The 20,864-nt window shown below is 39.3% G+C and overlaps 1 protein-coding gene across 4 annotated transcripts in view; it reads left to right on the top strand.

Moving 5' to 3' along the window:
* The window catches only part of LOC124882189 (rho-associated protein kinase 2-like), a 53,536-nt gene that overhangs the window by 18,497 nt on the left and 14,175 nt on the right, over positions 1-20,864 (top strand). For all 4 annotated transcript variants that reach the window (XR_007041826.1, XM_047388427.1, XM_047388429.1 and 1 more), the window contains exons 9-23: positions 2,896-3,055; positions 5,409-5,496; positions 5,579-5,658; positions 7,700-7,748; positions 7,843-7,978; positions 8,072-8,163; positions 9,265-9,511; positions 14,696-14,802; positions 14,915-15,074; positions 15,568-15,728; positions 16,406-16,590; positions 16,740-16,809; positions 16,976-17,079; positions 19,209-19,395; positions 20,717-20,810. Coding sequence is in view for 3 of the 4 variants with exons in the window: in XM_047388427.1 (XP_047244383.1) it covers positions 2,896-3,055; positions 5,409-5,496; positions 5,579-5,658; positions 7,700-7,748; positions 7,843-7,978; positions 8,072-8,163; positions 9,265-9,511; positions 14,696-14,802; positions 14,915-15,074; positions 15,568-15,728; positions 16,406-16,590; positions 16,740-16,809; positions 16,976-17,079; positions 19,209-19,395; positions 20,717-20,810 (1,920 nt within the window). In the remaining variant the exon portion in view is untranslated. The remainder of the gene's footprint in view (positions 1-2,895; positions 3,056-5,408; positions 5,497-5,578; positions 5,659-7,699; positions 7,749-7,842; positions 7,979-8,071; positions 8,164-9,264; positions 9,512-14,695; positions 14,803-14,914; positions 15,075-15,567; positions 15,729-16,405; positions 16,591-16,739; positions 16,810-16,975; positions 17,080-19,208; positions 19,396-20,716; positions 20,811-20,864) is intronic.

Below are 20,864 nucleotides of genomic sequence, written 5' to 3'. Positions count from 1 at the left end.
GTAGTGATTTTTCTGTATTAAACCTTTTGCTTATTCTGGTCTATATAGAGTAACACAGATGTATATTGGCTAATTAATTAGCCATCTTGCTTAAGTGGTAGCTAGCCTGCAGTCAGCTGCTTAACAGGAGCATTACCTTAAGACTGAGCTGACCGGCAGTATGACGCAAAAGGTATGTTAAGGGAAGTAATGTTTTGTCACTTTGGCTTCTTGAGAATCTCTTTGAAAGGATTTTATACCGTAGGAAAGGTATGACATAAAAGTTTTGAAATTGAAACTTTTAACACTTTTTCAAACCTTCGTACTGAATCCAGCCCATTTCTTCATATTAATCCTATGCTGCTAGGTTTATTTGGAACACGTTTTGTTTTTAAGATTCAGAAGATATTGGTCGAGCACAGTAATGTAATATTGTTTCAATATTTAATTAATTATTAAATGCTTTTTACACATAATTTAGCTGCACCTTTTTATGTTTTTTGCTTTTTTTCCCAAAGCGTTTTAAGCTACTGCAGCTAATATTACCTGAACTGTTATATTTAAAACATATTTAATGATACATTTAACTTCATGTAAAATTATTTCACATGGATAACATATTTTCTAAACTTATAAAATGTTTTATGATTTATTATTTGATTGTGATTCTGTAAGTTTAATTTTGTATTCTGGAAGGTTTTATGTACATTTGACATAAAAAAATAAAAACAGGTCAAGTGTGAGACATGAGCTTCTTTGCAAGAAGCTCTTTGTACATTGCTGAAACCTTAGTATTTGAGGGGGGGAAGAAAATTTGAATTTCTACATTAGGGTTATGAAGAGCACCTTTGTGTCTGTGGGTGATTACATTCAGACTCTTTTCCTTTCGCCTCTCCATTTCTCCACTGCACCTGGCTCTGATTATAAGGACAGACTGAAGTTCTGATCAGAGCCTTGCAGTCTGGAACATGAAACCACTTCTGCGCTGCACATGCATGTCCTGTTTCACACACACACACACATACACACAGGCTCAAACATGCACTGGAAACATGACCCAGCTCTATTTCTTATTTCCTGCAGAAGTCTATGTACCCTTTTTCGATGTTTAAGAGTGACATGACTCTGGTACGTGTGGCCCTCGCTCTGTGCTCCGACTTTATCTACTTTCAGTTTGCTTGTTTACAGCGATGAATGGATGCATGAGTGCAATGAAAGCATGGACGAGTAGATACTGAAGCTGAGAAAGGCGCATCCTCTGTGGCAGCGGGCAGGGCCGATTGTGTGGCCTCATCTAATGAAAGGGGAGCCCCGTTTCGAAGGGTTTCGGCTCTCTCTTTCACTCTCACTGTGGCCGCGGCTGCCTGTCATTAGGCTCCCACTATCAGAGAGCATTCTGGGAAGTCTTGCCACAAGGCCATCCATGTCTCTTTCTGTCTCACCACAGCTTTGACTTTTTTTTTTCCAAATTTCTTGTTTTATATCACCCCCTGCGTTGATTTCAGTCCTGTGTATTTTTTTCTGCCATCTTTGAGTCCCATTCATCATGTTCATTGTCAAGTCTCGACCTAACAGTAATGAGCTCTTTGCATAGAGCCAGAATTACTCTGGTCTAAACCTGCTTGGGTTTTTTTAAAACTAGGATCTTTTTATAGATTAAAGGAGCAGCTTCATCTTTATCTGATTGGCCCTGGATAGATTTGCATCTGCATGCCATGCAGTGTTCAAAAGTGTGCTTGCTCCTCTAAAAGGAGAGCAGAGGGTGCCATATTTTTTTTGCTGCTGCCGTGGTCAGGTTTCGTTTGTGAAAGGTAGCTGTGTGTGTGGGGCACAAAGCAAGCACTGTATGGGGAAAAGGAGGGGTGTCAAGCTCACGCAAGCTTGCAGAAAACGTACTCCTACCACAGACCGTGCCAAAGTTGACACACAGGGTTAGTTTAAGGAGGTGTAAAACATATTTAGTGCTAAAAAGTTTTTAAAGAAGGGTTTTTAGATGTTCATTTGCTCCTGGAACTTCTTCACATTTTTGTCCCATTGCAGCCTCTAACCTCAGTGCATTGTACTGGCATTTTATGTGATGAATCAATACAAAGGAGCTTATAACAGTAAGGAGGAAAGAGAATGATTTAATATTTTTGAGCAGTTATTTTTTTACAATTAAAATCTAAAAACAGTGGTGTGCATTTGTATTCAGCCCACTTTATTCTGATCCCTTTAAATAAAAACCAATACAATCAAATACCTGTAGTAGTCACCTAATTTGTTAGTGTGGTACGGCTGTTCTGTGAATACCTCAAAGGTTTGTTAGAGAATATTGGTGAAGAAACATCATCAAGAAGGTATTTTAAAGTTTGTAAGGAACACAGCAGACATGTGAAAGAAGATGCTCAAGTCAGATGAAAAATGTATGTGTTGAGGAAAACTAACACTCAACATCAGCCTGAACTTACTACCCCCTATGTGAAACATGGTGATGGCAGCATATGGCTCTGGGGTGCTTTTCTTTAGCCGGGACAGGGAAGCTGGTCAAAGTTGACAGGAATATGGATTGAGCAAAATAATTGCCATAATTGCAGAAAAAGGTGGATCCACAAAACATTGACTCACCACACTTTTCAAATTCTTATTTGTAAAGAACCCTGCATCGTTTCTATTCCACCTCTGATTTATTCACTACTTTACACTGGTCTGTAACGTTACGTTTTAATAATTGTAACTTAGTTGTTGTAACATGACAAAATGCAGAATAGTTCAAGGGGTATAAATACTTTTGCAAGGCACAGTAAATAACTCTGAGGCAGTCCAACAACTTTATACTCAACTGAACCTTTATTTCTGCTCTAACCCCCTTGGTTGGCACCTCCTCCTCCTTGACCTGTTAGTTTCAACGACTCGCCCTCTGTTTTTGTATTCCAGCTGTAGCCCCAGTGGTTCCAGAGCTGCACAGTGACATAGACACCAGTAACTTTGATGATATAGAGGTGGAAAAGGGAAATGCAGAGACGTTTCCTCCTCCCAGATCATTTGCGGGCAACCATCTACCATTTATTGGCTTCACTTATTTCAAGGAGGACCAGTAAGTCTTTTAATCTTGTGTTTTTTTATTTCACTTTTATTTCCCTTGTGTTTTATATGTATACATGATTGTTCAGTTTTTATTTTTGATTTGCTTGTAATGTTATGTTATATGTAGAGAAACAAATATGTTCCTTGCATTGATGAAGTACTAAACTCAACATTGTGCTTAAAATTGAAGGGAAAAAACAGCTTCACACTCAGTAACTCAACAGCAGCCAGACACTGTATCCCTGTTTTAGACCCATACTGCCGCCTTGTTCTGACAGTCTTTAAACGCCCTCTTGTTTTTGATTTATCATAGTTTCCTGCCTCACTTTAGCCTAGCCTAAAATTGAGAATAAGACATGTATTTGTTGAATTTATGTTGGCGAAGTGTTTGATTCTGCAAACTTGTTGCTTAAAAACATATAAAGCTGTTCGTATGTAACCAAATTCTTTTGGACTTATTTGTCAAAACAGTAAACAGTATTGAGACTCACCAAATGCCCGACGCAGCAATTCTGCATCTAAGCTCCAGTGAGAAATTTGTACATATTCTTTATTGATGAATTTCATATTGATTGGGAGCTTTTATTAGTTATAAATATCTTGAAATAATTTCAAAAATAGATGTATAATAGATATATAATATAAAACCTCACATTATGTACACAGGCTCAAATAGGCATTAAATATAGGTATGTATTGTCCTTCATTTAGGCACTCAGGCTGCTTCAAGAAACATTTGTTAAAGAATGAGTCCGTCTGAGAATCTCACTGAATTCCAGTGTGGTACTGTGCTAGCCTGCCACCTGTCCAGTGGCGAAATTTCCTCTCTACTATATATTTCACAGTCAACTTTTAGTGGAGTTATAAGCAAGTGGAAGAGATTCTGGGGTCAGTAGATGCCAAGATGTATTGCGTGCAGTGGTCACCAAATTTCGGCCGAACTTGACTTATCTAGAACAAGCCCTGACAGAATGCCTTTTGGATTTATTAGAACAGAAACTGTGAGCTAGGTCTTCTCAGTGTCTAACCCCACAAATGCTTTTCTTCAAGAATGATCAGATATTTGAAAAAACATAATCCTAAACCTTGTAGACAACCTTCCCAGAAGATTTAAAACTGGTTAGTGTGGGTCAATGTCATGTAGAAGTCTTTGTATTAAAAATTGAATGTTAATAAAGTTTATGTGTTAAGACAAGTGGCCAAATACTTTTAGCAATACTGCTCTTAGCAGAAGTGGTACAGCTCAGTTAATGTTGTCGGTATTGTGAAACAGACTGAACATTTTCAATAAGTTGGAAGTCAGGTCTTTGAAAACACCATTCTAGAAGCTTGATGTTAGCCTGTTTTATCCATAATCCAGGAACATGGTTAGGATCATTGTCCTTTGCTGGTGTAGATTCTTGGTCATCTGGAACAAATTGATCCTAAGCGCCTAAATACTATTTTCAGATATTGAGTTTTAAGTTCCCAGCTTGTAAGTCAGTTTTGAACAATCATGTAAACATAATTAGCTCTACAACATCTTAACAACCCTAAGCACAGAGAAAATACTAATCCTGTGGAAGACATCCTGCCTGGTTCATGTCCTCTACAATACAAGCCTGTCAAAGCTCAAGGACCACTAACTTGTGATTCTCATATCTCATTTGGAGAACAAGGTCCTCAAGCCACAGCTTAAGACCTTACCCTCTGCAGTTTCAGCAGGACAACGACTCAAAATGCAGCCAGAGCTACAATGAAATAATTAAGATAAATAATATTTATGTAATAGAATGGTCCAGTCAAAATCCGGATCTAAACTGAGATGGCAATCTGTTGCAAGAACTGAAATTCATTGTTCAAATATGTTCTCCAATCTGACTGAGCTTGAGGTATTTTGCAAATAAGAAACAGGAACAAACCCCAAAACACTTGCAGTTCTAATTGCTGCAAAAGGTGTTTCTACAAAGTATTGACCCAAGCTCTGAGTACAAGTATGTCCCAAACATTTTTACATTGTTGTTAAAAGAAAACATTCAAAGCCTTAAATCCTTTTTTTTTTTTTTTATATTTCCTAATTTTGTTCTACTTCTCTATTAAAACACATTGAAATGTGTGGTTGTAATTTGGAAAATTGAAAAGAAAAGTTCAACACAATATTTTTGCAGAGCGTAACGTTATGTCAGGTTGTTGGCCAGGATGTAGCGTTTCCTAGCAGCACATTGTCTTAGAACAAATTAAGGGTTTTACAAACATAAACTGTCAGCGTCATAATGTTATGGCTAATCTTTGAACTTTACATGATTCCTGAAGTTTGGACTTGTGTGTTACTGTCAATTAAAGCACTTGCAAACATGTGTTGCTTTTCTCTTCTCTTGTTCTAGGCTGCTGAGCAGAACAAGTGGCAGAGCTGAGGAGGAATCAGACGAAAATTGTAAGGATAAAGAAAAGTCTCTTAGCATCAAGAAAGAGGTGTGTGTCTTTGTGTGTAAGTCCCCAATCCTATAAGAGAGGCTGGACAGAATACATTTTTCCTTCTTTTTGCTCTGAGCAGCTGCTGAGAAAGGTTAACCAGCTGGAGGAGCAGCTCAATCATGAGATGCAGGCCAAAGATGAAATGGAGCAAAAGTGCAAGTATGAGTGGAGACACACACATAAAGTTGAACATCATCACAATGGATTATACCCCTCCTTGTATAATTTGAAACTACAGGTCCTTCTCAAAAAATTAGCATATTGTGATAAAGTTCATTATTTTCTATAATGTAATGATGAAAATGTAATATTCATATATTTTAGATTCATTGCACACTAACTGAAATATTTCAGGTATTTTATTGTCTTAATACGGATGATTTTGGCATACAGCTCATGAAAACCCAAAATTCCTATTTCACAAAATTAGCATATTTCATCCGACCAATAAAAGAAAAGTGTTTTTAACACAAAAAACGTCAACCTTCAAATAATCATGTACAGTTATGCACTCAATACTTGGTCGGGAATCCTTTTGCAGAAATGACTGCTTCAATGCGGCGTGGCATGGAGGCAATCAGCCTGTGGCACTGCTGAGGTCTTATGGAGGCCCAGGATGCTTCGATAGCGGCCTTTAGCTCATCCAGAGTGTTGGTTCTTGAGTCTCTCAACGTTCTCTTCACAATATCCCACAGATTCTCTATGGGGTTCAGGTCAGGAGAGTTGGCAGGCCAATTGAGCACAGTGATACCATGGTCAGTAAACCATTTACCAGTGGTTTTGGCACCGTGAGCAGGTGCCAGGTCGTGCTGAAAAATGAAATCTTCATCTCCATAAAGCTTTTCAGCAGATGGAAGCATGAAGTGCTCCAAAATCTCCTGATAGCTAGCTGCATTGACCCTGCCCTTGATAAAACACAGTGGACCAACACCAGCGGCTGACACGGCACCCCAGACCATCACTGACTGTGGGTACTTGACACTGGACTTCTGGCATTTTGGCATTTCCTTCTCCCCAGTCTTCCTCCAGACTCTGGCACCTTGATTTCCGAATGACATGCAGAATTTGCTTTCATCCAAAAAAAGTACTTTGGACCACTGAGCAACAGTGCAGTGCTGCTTCTCTGTAGCCCAGGTCTGAGGAATGCGGCACCTGTAGCCCATTTCCTGCACACGCCTGTGCACGGTGGCTCTGGATGTTTCTACTCCAGACTCAGTCCACTGCTTCCGCAGGTCCCCCAAGATCTGGAATCGGCCCTTCTCCACAATCTTCCTCAGGGTCCGGTCACCTCTTCTCGTTGTGCAGCGTTTTCTGCCACACTTTTTCCTTCCCACAGACTTCCCACTGAGGTGCCTTGATACAGCACTCTGGGAACAGCCTATTCGTTCAGAAATTTCTTTCTGTGTCTTACCCTCTTGCTTGAGGGTGTCAATAGTGGCCTTCTGGACAGCAGTCAGGTCGGCAGTCTTACCCATGATTGGGGTTTTGAGTGATGAACCAGGCTGGGAGTTTTAAAGGCCTCAGGAATCTTTTGCAGGTGTTTAGAGTTAACTCGTTGATTCAGATGATTAGGTTCATAGCTCGTTTAGAGACCCTTTTAATGATATGCTAATTTTGTGAGATAGGAATTTTGGGTTTTCATGAGCTGTATGCCACAATCATCCTTATTAAGACAATAAAAGACCTGAAATATTTCAGTTAGTGTGCAATGAATCTAAAATATATGAATGTTAAATTTTCATCATGACATTATGGAAAATAATGAACTTTATCACAATATGCTAATTTTTTGAGAAGGACCTGTATATCCGTATCAACGTTTTGATATATGGTTTTCCTTAAGTGAAATTTGTTCTTTAAGAATAAACAGAATTCATTTTGGATGAATGTTGCGGTGTATATATGTTGGAAAATTTGTGTGATCAGTTAAAAAAATTAACATCCAAATAGCGGTAGTTACAGTAGGTAAAAGGGAAAATAAATTGAAGTGTAAATTGAAAGTAAATGGGATGGCTTCATTTTTATTCTTTTATAAACAATACTGTAATACCAGTACGGTCTTTTCGAGAAGTAAAGAAAAAATTTTAAAAGTTAGTGTTTTGTTTTTTTAACAAGTGACTACATGTAAAGAAAATATGTTTAAATCTCTTATCTCTAATTTAATGGGAATCTGTAATCAAGCTTTTTTTTTGTTCCCTAGAAGTGCCACCATTCGTTTAGACAAGCTGGTCAAAGAATTGGATAAGGAGGTAAAAATGGATTCAAGGATGGTTGCATGTGTTTTAACTCAGTCTAATATGATAAGGTAGGCCCAATTTTGCGTTTGCATCCCTGTTTTGACAGATGAACAGTCGACTGACCGTTGAAGCCTCACTGAGGCAGCTGGAACGAGAGCAAGCTCTGCTGCAGCACCAAAGTGCAGAGAACCTCCGCAAGGTAGAGATGGAAGCAGACAGGAAGCGCGTCCTGGAAAACGAATGTAAGCACCTAGTAGCATTTACCTGCCACTGGGTTTTTCTTGATTACTGCAAAATCTGAATAATGTTCTTCTTTACTATGTGTTTGATTACAGTGAACAACTTAAGGGACCAGCTGGAAGACCTGAAGAAGAGGAACCAACACTCACAACTATCTAATGAGAAGAACATCCAGCTGCAAAAACAAGTGAGGAAGGAGCTTTTTATTGTCACTCATCATAGCACGATCTCCTTTTCTTGCAGAAATATGAGCCCTTGCTATCAAATGTTTTGTCTGTGTTTGTAAGCTGTGTAATTAGAATACAACAAAAAACCTTTAATACAAAATTTGTGGAACAATTTCTCCTTTCTGCATGACTGTTCTCCTCTGGTTTAAAAATTGGAAATTACATATTTTTCTTAGCCGCTCTTTAAAATGGGAAAGACAGGAGAACATTCCATCTTAGTAAGGTAGATCTTCGAAAGTCAGGAAATGGCTAAAAGAAAAACTCACCATACCTTGCTCATTACCACAGCCAGATCAATAATTGAAATGTTTAAAACAACTGGAACTCTGAAACACAAAGCTGGATGAGGATCTAGGTTTTTCCTACCGTCAATCACAGTGAGGATATTAGGAAAAGTAAAGAAAAACTTTTAAGTTCACAGTTGGAGAACTACAGCAAAGAATGGCATCTTGGGGTATCTAAGTCTCTATAACAACCATTAAATCTGCATGTCAGGAAGCACATCAGGAAAAAGCCTCTTAAATGGAACTATGTGTTGGTCAGATGAGAATAAGACTGAACTTTTTGACAAAAAACACTGCCAGCAGATCTAAAATAAAGGATATATATGTGGAGAAGCGCCTCATGACTACTTTCAAGTATGATAGAAGATCTGTGATGCTGTGGGCCTCTTTCCCTTGTAAAAGCTATGGGAACACTGCTAGAGTGCATGAAGTTATTCATTTAATTAAGGAACGTAATGGAGGTATTCTTGAGGTATTCAAGATTTGCATAAGACCTAAAATTATTATTTAGGTACCTTTTGATTCAAAATACTAAAACACTGTAGCCTCCTATTGTTATTTTTTGTTTTTATGTTTTTGCCTTTGTGTGAATCAGCATGTTTCTATTTTGCCTGGTACACCTGAATATCCCCACTGAGACAATAAAGGATATTTCCATTCTATTCTAATACAACAGATTTCTCCCCCTTGCTATGTTTCAAAATCTACTGTTGTAATAAAAAAAAATATTACCTTTATGTTAAATGAAAATGAACCTCTTCTGTTTTTTACTTGTAGCTTGAGGAGGCCAACAGTGCTCTGCAGGCCGAGCAGCAGGCAACGGCTCGGCTGAAGAAAAGCCAGGCGGAGGCGCAAAAACAAGCCCAGAGCCTCGAAGTCAGCCTAAGGGAGATGGAGAAAAAGTGCAGCGGACTGGAAGTGAGCAAGGCGGAGCAGGAGAAGCAGATGAGGGGGCTGCAAGTCAAGCTGGAGGAGGAGAGAAGAGAATGCAACCTCAAGACAGAGACCCTCGCTGACCTGCAGGGTGAGACATAAAAACAATTCAATAGTTTACCTCGTCTTTCATCTCATTAATTAAGATCTAGAAATTTGAACGTAATCTGATATTCGTGTGTTCCCGAAGTAAACGTCTCCTGAGTTGTGGAAAAGTTACATAACTTGGAGTTTGCAGCTGAACTGAGGATTAGATGTGAATTGTTTTTTGGAATCAGCCTCGGGAAATATCGGATCATGGGTGGAAACATCTGCTGAAGGAGCGGAGAGTGAAGCAAGATGCCAGAACCTTACTTTTTTTTCTTCAGAGGTGGCTTTAAACTTTATGTTCTCTGTCCATACAGAGAGGCCTTCCTCTGAGGTCAGAGGGGAATATGTTGGGACAAAATATTACATATTTCCTGTGATGCCTCATGATATTTTCCCCTATTGGTCAATGTCTCCTTTTAGGTAGATTTTTGGAAAAGAAAAATAAATTTCAAGTGTCATGTTTTTGTGTGTTTTAGGACAAACATGAGGTGCGACATAGGGAATGTCCAAACATAGGCGGACCAGATGTTACTCATTGTGTGTTTGTGTCAAAATACACTGCTTAAAAAATTAAAAGAGCATTTTTGATTCAGTATATCAAGTCAGTTAAACGTCTGGAATATTGATCTGATCATTTAGTGAATGGAAGGGGTTGTTAATCCATTCAATTCAGTTTATATATACAGTACAGACCAAAAGTTTGGACTCTTCTCGTTCAAAGAGTTTTCTTTATTTTCATGACTATGAATATTGTAGCTTCACACTGAAGGCATCAAAACTATGAATTAACACATGTGGAATTATATACTGAACAAAAAAGTGTAAAACAACTGAAAATATGTCTTATATTCTAGGTTCTTCAAAGTAGCCACTTTTTGCTTTGATTACTGCTCCACACACTCTTGGCATTCTGTTGATGAGCTTCAAGAGGTAGTCACCTGAAATGGTTTTCCAACAGTCTTGAAGGAGTTCCCAGAGATGCTTAGCACTTGTTGGCCCTTTTGCCTTCACTCTGCGGTCCAGCTCACCCCAAACCATCTTGATTGGGTTCAGGTCCAGTGACTGTGGTGGCCAGGTCATCTGGCGCAGCACCCCATCACTCTCCTTCCTGGTCAAATAGCGCTTACACAGCCTGGAGGTGTGTTTGGGGTCATTGTCCTGTTGAAAAATAAATGATGGTCCAACTAAACGCAAACCGGATGGAATAGCATGCCGCTGCAAGATGCTGTGGTAGCCATGCTGGTTCAGTATGCCTTCAATTTTGAATAAATCCCCAACAGTGTCACCAGCAAAGCACCCCCACACCATCACACCTCCTCCTCCATGCTTCACGGTGGGAACCAGGCATGTAGAGTCCATCCGTTCACCTCTTCTGCGCCGCACAAAGACACGGTGGTTGGAACCAAAGATCTCAAACTTGGACTCATCAGACCAAAGCACAGATTTCCACTGGTCTAATGTCTATTCCCTGTGTTCTTTAGCCCAAACAAGTCTCTTCTGCTTGTTGCCTGTCCTCAGCAGTGGTTTCCTAGCAGCTATTTTACCATGAAGGCCTGATTCACACAGTCTCCTCTTAACAGTTGTTCTAGAGATGTGTCTGCTGCTAGAACTCTGTGTGGCATTGACCTGTTCTCTAATCTGAGCTGCGGTTAACCTGCGATTTCTGAGGCTGGTGACTCGGATGAACTTATCGTCCGCAGCAGAGGTGACTCTTGGTCTTCCTTTCCTGGGGCGGTCCTCATGTGAGCCAGTTTCTTTGTAGCGCTTGATGGTTTTTGCGACTGCACTTGGGGACACTTTCAAAGTTTTCCCAATTGTTCGGACTGACTGACCTTCATTTCTTAAAGTAATGATGGCCACTTGTTTTTCTTTACTTAGCTGCTTTTTTCTTGCCATAATACAAATTCTAACAGTCTATACTGTAGGACTATCAGCTGTGTACTGTATCCACCTCCTGCACAACACAAATGATTGTCCCAACCCCATTTATAAGGCTTAAAATCCCACTTATTAAACCTGACAGGGCACACCTGTGAAGTGAAAACCATTTCAGGTGACTACCTCTTGAAGCTCATCAACAGAATGCCAAGAGTGTGTGGAGCAGTAATCAAAGCAAAAGGTGGCTACTTTGAAGAACCTAGAATATAAGACATATTTTCAGTTGTTTCACACTTTTTTGTTCAGTATATAATTCCACATGTTTTAATTCATAGTTTTGATGCCTTCAGTGTGAAGCTACAATATTCATAGTCATGAAAATAAAGAAAACTCTTTGAATGAGAAGGTGTGTCCAAACTTTTGATCTGTACTGTATAGCACCAATTCACAACACATGTTGTCTCAAGGCACTTCACAAAAGTCAGGTACATACATTCCAATTAATCCTAACCATTGAACAGTACAGTCAGATTCAGTTACAGGTCCTTCTCAAAAAATTAGCATATTGTGATAAAGTTCATTATTTTCCATAATGTCATGATGAAAATTTAACATTCATATATTTTAGATTCATTGCACACTAACTGAAATATTTCAGGTCTTTTATTGTCTTAATACGGATGATTTTGGCATACAGCTCATGAAAACCCAAAATTCCTATCTCACAAAATTAGCATATTATTAAAAGGGTCTCTAAACAAGCTATGAACCTAATCATCTGAATCAACGAGTTAACTCTAAACACCTGCAAAAGATTCCTGAGGCCTTTAAAACTCCCAGCCTGGTTCATCACTCAAAACCCCAATCATGGGTAAGACTGCCGACCTGACTGCTGTCCAGAAGGCCACTATTGACACCCTCAAGCAAGAGGGTAAGACACAGAAAAACATTTCTGAACAAATAGGCTTTTCCCAGAGTGCTGTATCAAGGCACCTCAGTGGGAAGTCTGTGGGAAGGAAAAAGTGTGGCAGAAAACGCTGCACAACGAGAAGAGGTGACCGGACCCTGAGGAAGATTGTGGAGAAGGGCCGATTCCAGACCTTGGGGGACCTGCGGAAGCAGTGGACTGAGTCTGGAGTAGAAACATCCAGAGCCACCGTGCACAGGCGTGTGCAGGAAATGGGCTACAGGTGCCGCATTCCCCAGACCTGGGCTACAGAGAAGCAGCACTGGACTGTTGCTCAGTGGTCCAAAGTACTTTTTTCGGATGAAAGCAAATTCTGCATGTCATTCGGAAATCAAGGTGCCAGAGTCTGGAGGAAGACTGGGGAGAAGGAAATGCCAAAATGCCAGAAGTCCAGTGTCAAGTACCCACGGTCAGTGATTGTCCGGGGTGCCGTGTCAGCTGCTGGTGTTGGTCCACTGTGTTTTATCAAGGGCAGGGTCAATGCAGCTAGCTATCAGGAGATTTTGGAGCACTTCATGCTTCCATCTGCTGAAAAGCTTTATGGAGATGAAGATTTCATTTTTCAGCACGACCTGGCACCTGCTCACAGTGCCAAAACCACTGGTAAATGGTTTACTGACCATGGTATCACTGTGCTCAATTGGCCTGCCAACTCTCCTGACCTGAACCCCATAGAGAATCTGTGGGATATTGTGAAGAGAACGTTGAGAGACTCAAGACCCAACACTCTGGATGAGCTAAAGGCCGCTATCGAAGCATCCTGGGCCTCCATAAGACCTCAGCAGTGCCACAGGCTGATTGCCTCCATGCCACGCCGCATTGAAGCAGTCATTTCTGCAAAAGGATTCCCGACCAAGTATTGAGTGCATAACTGTACATGATTATTTGAAGGTTGACGTTTTTTGTATTAAAAACACTTTTCTTTTATTGGTCGGATGAAATATGCTAATTTTGTGAGATAGGAATTTTGGGTTTTCATGAGCTGTATGCCAAAATCATCCGTATTAAGACAATAAAAGACCTGAAATATTTCAGTTAGTGTGCAATGAATCTAAAATATATGAATGTTAAATTTTCATCATTACATTATAGAAAACAATGAACTTTATCACAATATGCAAATGTTTTGAGAAGGACCTGTATTTATTCAAATTGCATAAAACGTTTTTCTATCTAAGGAAACCCAGCAGATTGCATCGAGTCAGAGATTTGTAGCATTCACTTCTCCTGGATGAGCATGTAGCGACAGTGGACAGTCACTGGCGTTTACTTTGCAGCAATCCCTCATACTGAGCATGCATGTCCAATACATGTCAGTTGTTTTGGCATTAACAAAATTAACAACGTGTGAACTAAAGGGGCAACAATGAGACGACCCCAAACACAGGAATGGTTTTCCTTGTGGAGGCCACATACTTTTTCTCCCTCCTCAGTTTTTTGACTACTTTTCAGGGGTTTTGCATTTGACCAGGGTCAGTGTCACTACCGGTAGCATGAGGCGATACCTGGACCCTACAGAGGTTGCACAGGCAGTCCAGCTCCACCAGGCTGCCATTGCCTGCAGGTTTGTTGTCTCCCAGCACAGTCTCAAGAGCATGGAGGAGATTCCAGGAGACAGGCAGTTGCTCTGGAAGAGCTATACGGGGCCTTCTGAGGTCCTTAACCCAATAGCAGGACCGGTATCTGCTACTTTGTGCAAGGGCGAATAGAATGAAAACTGCCAGAGCTCTATAAAGTGACCTCCAGTGGGCCACTGGCATGAATGTCTCCATTCATGTCATGGACTTGTACAGGGTAAATGATGGTACCCTGGCTGCCATTAGGTATCAGGATGAAAGTTATAGACCCATTGTTAGACCCTTTAAAGGTGGAGAGGGTCCAGGTTCCTCCTGGTGCATGATAATGCCCGGCCTCATGTGGCGTGAGTATGCAGGCATTTGCTGGAGGATGAAGGGATTGATAGCACTGACCGACCGTCCTCTATCCCCTGACCTGCATCCATTAGAACATCTCTGCAGCATCATATTTAGGTCCATCCCACACCACCAGGATGTACCTCAGACTGTCAAGGAGCTCAGTGATGCCCTGGTCAGAATCTGGAAGGAGAAACCAACCTTCCTCTCATGAGGAGCATGCCCCAACATTGTCAGGCCTGCATACAAGCACATTGGGGGTCATACAAACTACTGAGTACCATTCTCTTTTTATTTAAAGATTTTAACATGTTCCTTTAATTTCTCTGAGCAGTGTAGTTGCATCACTATACAGATGGATATTACCAATTTCCTTGCACTCCCTCTAATTTTATTTTTAACTTGTATTTACATTCCTCCACTTTAGGAACCGTTTCAGTCCTAGAGGACGAAGTGAAGGAGGTGAAGTTGTCTCTTTCCAAGGTCAAAAGTGAAAAGAACGAGCTGCAGACAAAGCTAAATAATCTTGGAAAGGTATTTATTTAATTCCTTAGCACTTCTAATATATTTGAGTGTAAGATATTCATCCTTTAAAGACTTAATTGTATGAAAGATAAGGCACATAACATAAATGCTTTGGCTGCAGGAAAAGAACAACCAAGAGATTGACCTAACATTCCAGCTCAAGTCACTCCAGCAGAGTCTGGAGCAGGAGGAGGCAGAGCACAAGGCCACCAAAGCAAAGATCGCAGATAAAAACAAAATCTACCAGTCTATTGAGGAGGCCAAATCCGAGGCCCTAAAAGGTTGGACCAAAACCCAATGTTCCAATCAAAGTTAAAGAAATGTTTCAATTACAGTGATTTTAAAGGGATTCTTAAGGGTACCAAATATTTCTTAACATGGGATTATTCCTAGACTAAATGAATATATTCAACTTAAACATTTGAGGTTTTTTTTATGTTTTAGGGTTTAAATATGCTGCTGCAATAAAAGATGAATTTATTTTAGAACTTTTTAGACCTTTTAAATTTGTCTGCATCTGTAAATTTGAGTTACTGCTATAGTTGAAGTTACTTAGCTAATGTATGCAGACCATGCATCAGTAAAGACTAATAAGTTAAAATAAACATATATTTAGTGAGTAAACTATCTACATTTTGACATAAAATGTAACTTGATCTTCTAGTACTTTGTTGATCATAAACCTCTGTTGCTCCATGCAAGTTTGTTGCAAAGGTACACAACTGTAACTGATCCTATCAAGATTTTATTTCCGTGCTGTTTCGTTTGGTCCAGAGATGGAAAGCACTCTGCAGGAGGAGCACAGCCTGAAGCTGCAGGTGGAAGATAAGCTACTGCAACTAAAGAAGGAGTTCTTCATGGTAGACTGCAATCACAAGCAAGCGCAGCAAAAGCTGAACGAGTTGCAGACACAAAAGGAGAAACTTTCTGAAGAGGTGACTTTTCTCAAAAGTAGAAAAGCGTGAGCGGTTCTGTATCATTGCGACCATAAGAGTTGCTTATAAAGATTCTTTTAAAAGGCCAAATGTGTCAAAATCTGTTAAATAAGAAAATAATCAAATAACAAATATAAATAGATAGCAGCAAATCCCGAATTTCTTTACTCTTCTTTACTTTTTACAGTCAGCAGTGCTACAGTCAAAAAGTTTGATCCAAAGTGTATTTTTTTTGACGAGCCAGTGACAGATTACATTAAATTTCACATTACAGCAATGCAGTAATCCTGAAATCCTGAAATTATTTGTAAGATAGTTTTTATTTAAACATACTTTTAATAAATTATTTTAACTGAATGATGAATAAAAAATTGTATTAAGGAATTTAATGTAATATTCTTTTCTTATAATAATATTAAATTATAATATATTTTTTTAATAATTTATTGTGGCACATTTGGCCTTGCATTTTTCCTGATGCTGAAACAGTTGGAGTTAAGTAAACCTGTATAAAATAACCCTCACTGAATCTTATCCTGAGAGTTGGACTTTTTCTGGCCAATTTATTGACAACAAATGTTTTCAGGTTAATCAAACTAAACTTTTCACTCTGCAGCCAAATTTCTCCTTAAAAGGCTCACTACCTAACAGCCTGTTATGTTTGCTTGTGTGTCCAGGTGATGGACCTCACGCTACGCCTGGAACAGGAGATCCAAAAGCGAAGTTTGAGCCAGACCGATCTGAAAGCACAGAAACAGCAGGTGTCTGCGCTCGCCTCCTCAGAGAAACAGCTCAAACAGGAACTCAACCAACTGCTGGACATGAAGCAGAGCCTGGAGAAGCAGAACCAGGAGCTAAGCAGGTCATACTGCCATGCATTTCAAAATGAGCCCAATTTACAACAGCCCTCAGTGCTGCCGCTTTGATGTCTGTCGTGTTTTTTGTCTGCTTTGGCTTTTATGTTCAGCTTGGCCTTCAGCTGTGATTGACAGATTTTTGGTTCCATTTCAGGGAAAAGCAAGAGGCTGATGGCCAGCTGAAGGAACTGATGGACCAGCTGGAGGCAGAGCAGTATTTCACAGTAACTCTCCCATTTTTAGTGCATCTGTCAAACAGTAGGGAGATTTTACAGTCAGCAACAGCTCTGACAGCATGAGTGTTCCGCCTAGTGAAAAATATTATAAATCTGCATCATTAAACACTAATGTGCAAGGTAAAAACTGTAACTCGTTTGGTTTTTCCCAAAGACCCTTTACAAGACACAGATCCAGGAGCTGAAGGTTGAAACTGATGAGAAGAATAAGATGTTAAAAGAGGCACAGGAGCGACTGGCAGAATACCAGGAGGAAAGGTAATTGTGGCTCTCAAGATTCGGCTGCTTGCAACATTTACATAATAATCCAGCTGTTCCAACAGAAAGAAATTATGGTATTCAGCGAGACACATTGAGATGTCTGGAAAGAGGATGAAAAACAACAACAACAAATAACTAATAATAACAGTCCCCTGCAAATGTGTCAGATTTTATCACTTAGCAGACACAAACGTCAATGTATTTTATTGGGATTTATGTGACATACCAAAACAAAGTGGTCTATAAGTGTGAATAGGTAAGAAAATTATATTGTGTTTTTATCTTTTAAGAACAACAACATCTTATAAAACATCTGACATTAATGTGATACTCCTAAATAAAATCCTGTGCAAGCAGTTTCCTTTAGAAATCACTTAATTAGTAAATACGGTTCACTAGAGTGTCTTTTGGTTTTAGTAGAACTACAGTTGTTCTGTGAATGCACCAGAGGTTTGTTAGAGAATATAAGTGAACAAACAGCATCATGCATAGCGAGGAACAACCCAAGACTCTCAGGGACTAAGTTGTGGAGAATTGTACAGCAGCGTTAGGTTCTCATGTAATATCCCAAGCTTTTAGCATCTCAATATTTCATGTTGAAATGGAAACACCATTTTACAACTGCAAACCTACCAAGACATGGCCAAGGACAGCATAACCCAGAATTGTAGTCAAAGCGTCAGTGGTAACTCTGGCGGGCTCCTGAGATCTGTGAGGGGGGGGCACTTTACAAGGCCGGCCTTTATGGAAAAGTGGCACAAAGAAAGACATTGTTGAAAGAAAGCCATAATAAGTTTATTTTAAAGTTGTTGGCCAAAAGGCCATGTATGGAAAACAGCAAACATGTGGAAGGTCCTCTGGTCAGATGCTTTACATGCAGATATCTGTGTGTGGAGTAAAAGTAGCCCTCCAAATCACCCTGAACTTACTGATTCAGGCTGTGAAACTAGGTGGTACTGGGATCATGCTGTGGAGATGCTTTTCCACTGGAGGAATGGATAAGCTCCTTTTATCAAATAAGATGGATGGAGCTAAATAAAGGAAAATCCTGTATTAAAACAAAATGGATGTTCAGAGATGCTCTCCATCCAATCTGACTGAGCTCAGGTTTTGCAAAAAGAAGCTGGAAGAATTTAGAGAACTGACTTTTTATAAATAAATAATTTAACAGTAATAATATATTTCTGGTTTCAAAGCAAACATAATAATGAGTTGTTTACCCAGCTACTGGGTAAAAAACAAAATGTATTATTTACATCTCAGCTACAAGGTTTAATTGAAAAAAATCCTTATGGACAACATCAGCTGTTTGGGCAATGAAACAACTTAGCTGTCCTTTCCTAATGATTTACAACCTCTCCATGTCTTTATCTTCTGAGATATTTTTATGCTGCTTAAATGATTAGTTATCATTTATTGCAGTCTAAAGAGGTGCTTGTGATATGCATTTTGCTTACAGTGATATTGCGATAAACATAACTTTCCAATCTATTGTACTTCAAGTGTGCAAAGCTGGTAGAGACATACCCCAAAGGGGCTTGCAGCTCTGATTGCATTGAAAGGAGGTTGTACAAAGTATTGATTCACAGGTAGTTGAGTTCATGCAGTCTGGATGCCATGCTTTTCAGATTAGTATATTTTTATGTAAACAGTTTTAAACATTTTTAAAAACTAATGTTTAACTTTCCCACCACTTCACTTGTGGTTGCAATGTGACAAATTGTGAAAGGTTTCAGGGGGCCTGAATATTTGTCTTGCACTGTAAGTGTTGTGGTTACTTCTTATAGCTCAAAACTACAAAATTTATATTATCTAAGCTTTTAAGAATAGAACAGACTTTCCATACTAGTGTTATTGCTCTCATGTGAATTATTCCTGCAGCCAAGAAGCTAATCGTGACTTTTACACAATTATGAATGCTGTTGTCCCAAATGTAAAAACGTTATTGTTAAAGAAGCTAGCTCTGCATTCTTCAGATAATGTCAATGACAGAAATGTCATTGATTAATTATGTTCAGACACGCTAGAGGCAGAGGATTTCTAACTGGCATAATAATGTCAAGGATTCAGTTCTGTTCAGCTCCAGCAGCTTAGTAAGGATTCATCTTTTTCTCCCTGCTGCTCAGGGATTCTCTGGCAGCGCAGCTGGAAAGCAGTTTAACCAAAGCGGATTCTGAGGAACTGGCTCGCTCTATCGCCGAAGAGCAGTACTCGCTTCTGGAGAAGGAGAAGATCATTAAGGAGCTGGAGATAAAGGACATGATGGCGAGACACAAACAGGAGCTCAGTGATAAGGAGGCCACCATCGGCTCGGTGAGATGTGTTCACATGGCGTGCAGTTTGGCCATAATCAGGTAGACTAATTGAACAAAATAAAAGACAAACTGCATTGCATTTGAAGAAATGTAAATTTGGATCACAGAAAACATAGCAGAGAAAGACAGATTATACAGTCCTAAAGTTGAGGGTGTCGAAATTAGAAATAAAAGGCACAGCCTTTAGACTTGAAACTTTTACCTCCAGGTCACCCCTACAGAGCACTATTTCCAAAAAGCAGCCACAACAGAGACAGCTACTTTTTTCAGGTTGTCTCTCTGATGAACATTTAACAGTCAGCGTGCCCAGATCGACAACAGGCAAATTTGCACTAATTCAACCTTGTCTTACTCTTTTTGTACAAACACTATATATGCATATTTACAAAAAATAAGCTTTTATTGTTATTTCCCTTTTATATATTGATATTTTAAATTTCTTCATTGACAGCAAAGTGGAATCAAAAATAGTGTTATTGTTTGTGTGCACAAAGTGTGCACAAAGCTGATTTGTTCCTTGCAACGACTGGTTATAGTTCATTGGTTTGTGCTAAACTCTGGTAGGGATCCTGCTTACATTCATTTTTTTATTTATGCACAATTTAAAATACAGGAGTTGTTTTTTACCTGGTTGAATTTGTAAAAGAAGCTAGTAAATTATTTAATTTAAACAGTTTCTCAAAAGATATACAACAAAAAAGTTATGGCAGGTTTTGGAGAATCATTGTCTAGATGCACCTTTTTATTTTGATTCTATTAAAGTCAACCTTATTGCCACCTACGGGGGTTTCATGTTTTTTTTTCAAAATTTTTGTTAGAGATTATTTAGTTTGAAGATTTTTGAAAGATTTATACACAAAGGCATTGTTTTTATTTAGTTACATTCTGTTTTTGACCAAAAACATTTACATTTTCAGTTTAACACTCTGGTATCTGCAACCCTCAGATAAAAGAGGTTTGTATCTGACTAATGTTTGCATTCATGCCTCACGTCTCTTGTTTACATGCAAAATCCTACATTTATTTGCAAATAACTACAAAGTACTGAAAGTAAAAAAGTGATGGCATGAAAGGAAAAGATGCTAAATAGTTGCACTTACACATTGTGAATTAAGATGGTCATAAAAAATATTTAGTCTGGGGCTCCAATCTTAACTTTTTCAGACAATATGATCAACCGCGAGCACCACGATGTATTTTTCAACTTCACACCTGCTGCTTCCTATAAGACATAGCATGGCTTCTGTTTTAAAATAACTTCTGCAAATTAGTTATCTGTGGCTGACATGAGCTCACTTCTGCCCTGTCTTCCTTCACAGCTGGAGGAGTCCAACCGCACACTGACAGTGGACGTTGCCAACCTGGCCAGTGAGAAAGAAGAGCTCAACAACCAGCTGAAAGAGCTGCAGCAAGGTGAGACTCGCGATGTGTTTAATGAGCACCAGATGGAGAACAGACGTCGACAGA

The sequence above is a fragment of the Girardinichthys multiradiatus genome, chromosome 15, assembly GCF_021462225.1.
Source record: "Girardinichthys multiradiatus isolate DD_20200921_A chromosome 15, DD_fGirMul_XY1, whole genome shotgun sequence".
Taxonomy (NCBI): Eukaryota; Metazoa; Chordata; class Actinopteri; order Cyprinodontiformes; family Goodeidae; genus Girardinichthys; species Girardinichthys multiradiatus.
This window is presented reverse-complemented; position numbering and strand designations above follow the sequence as displayed.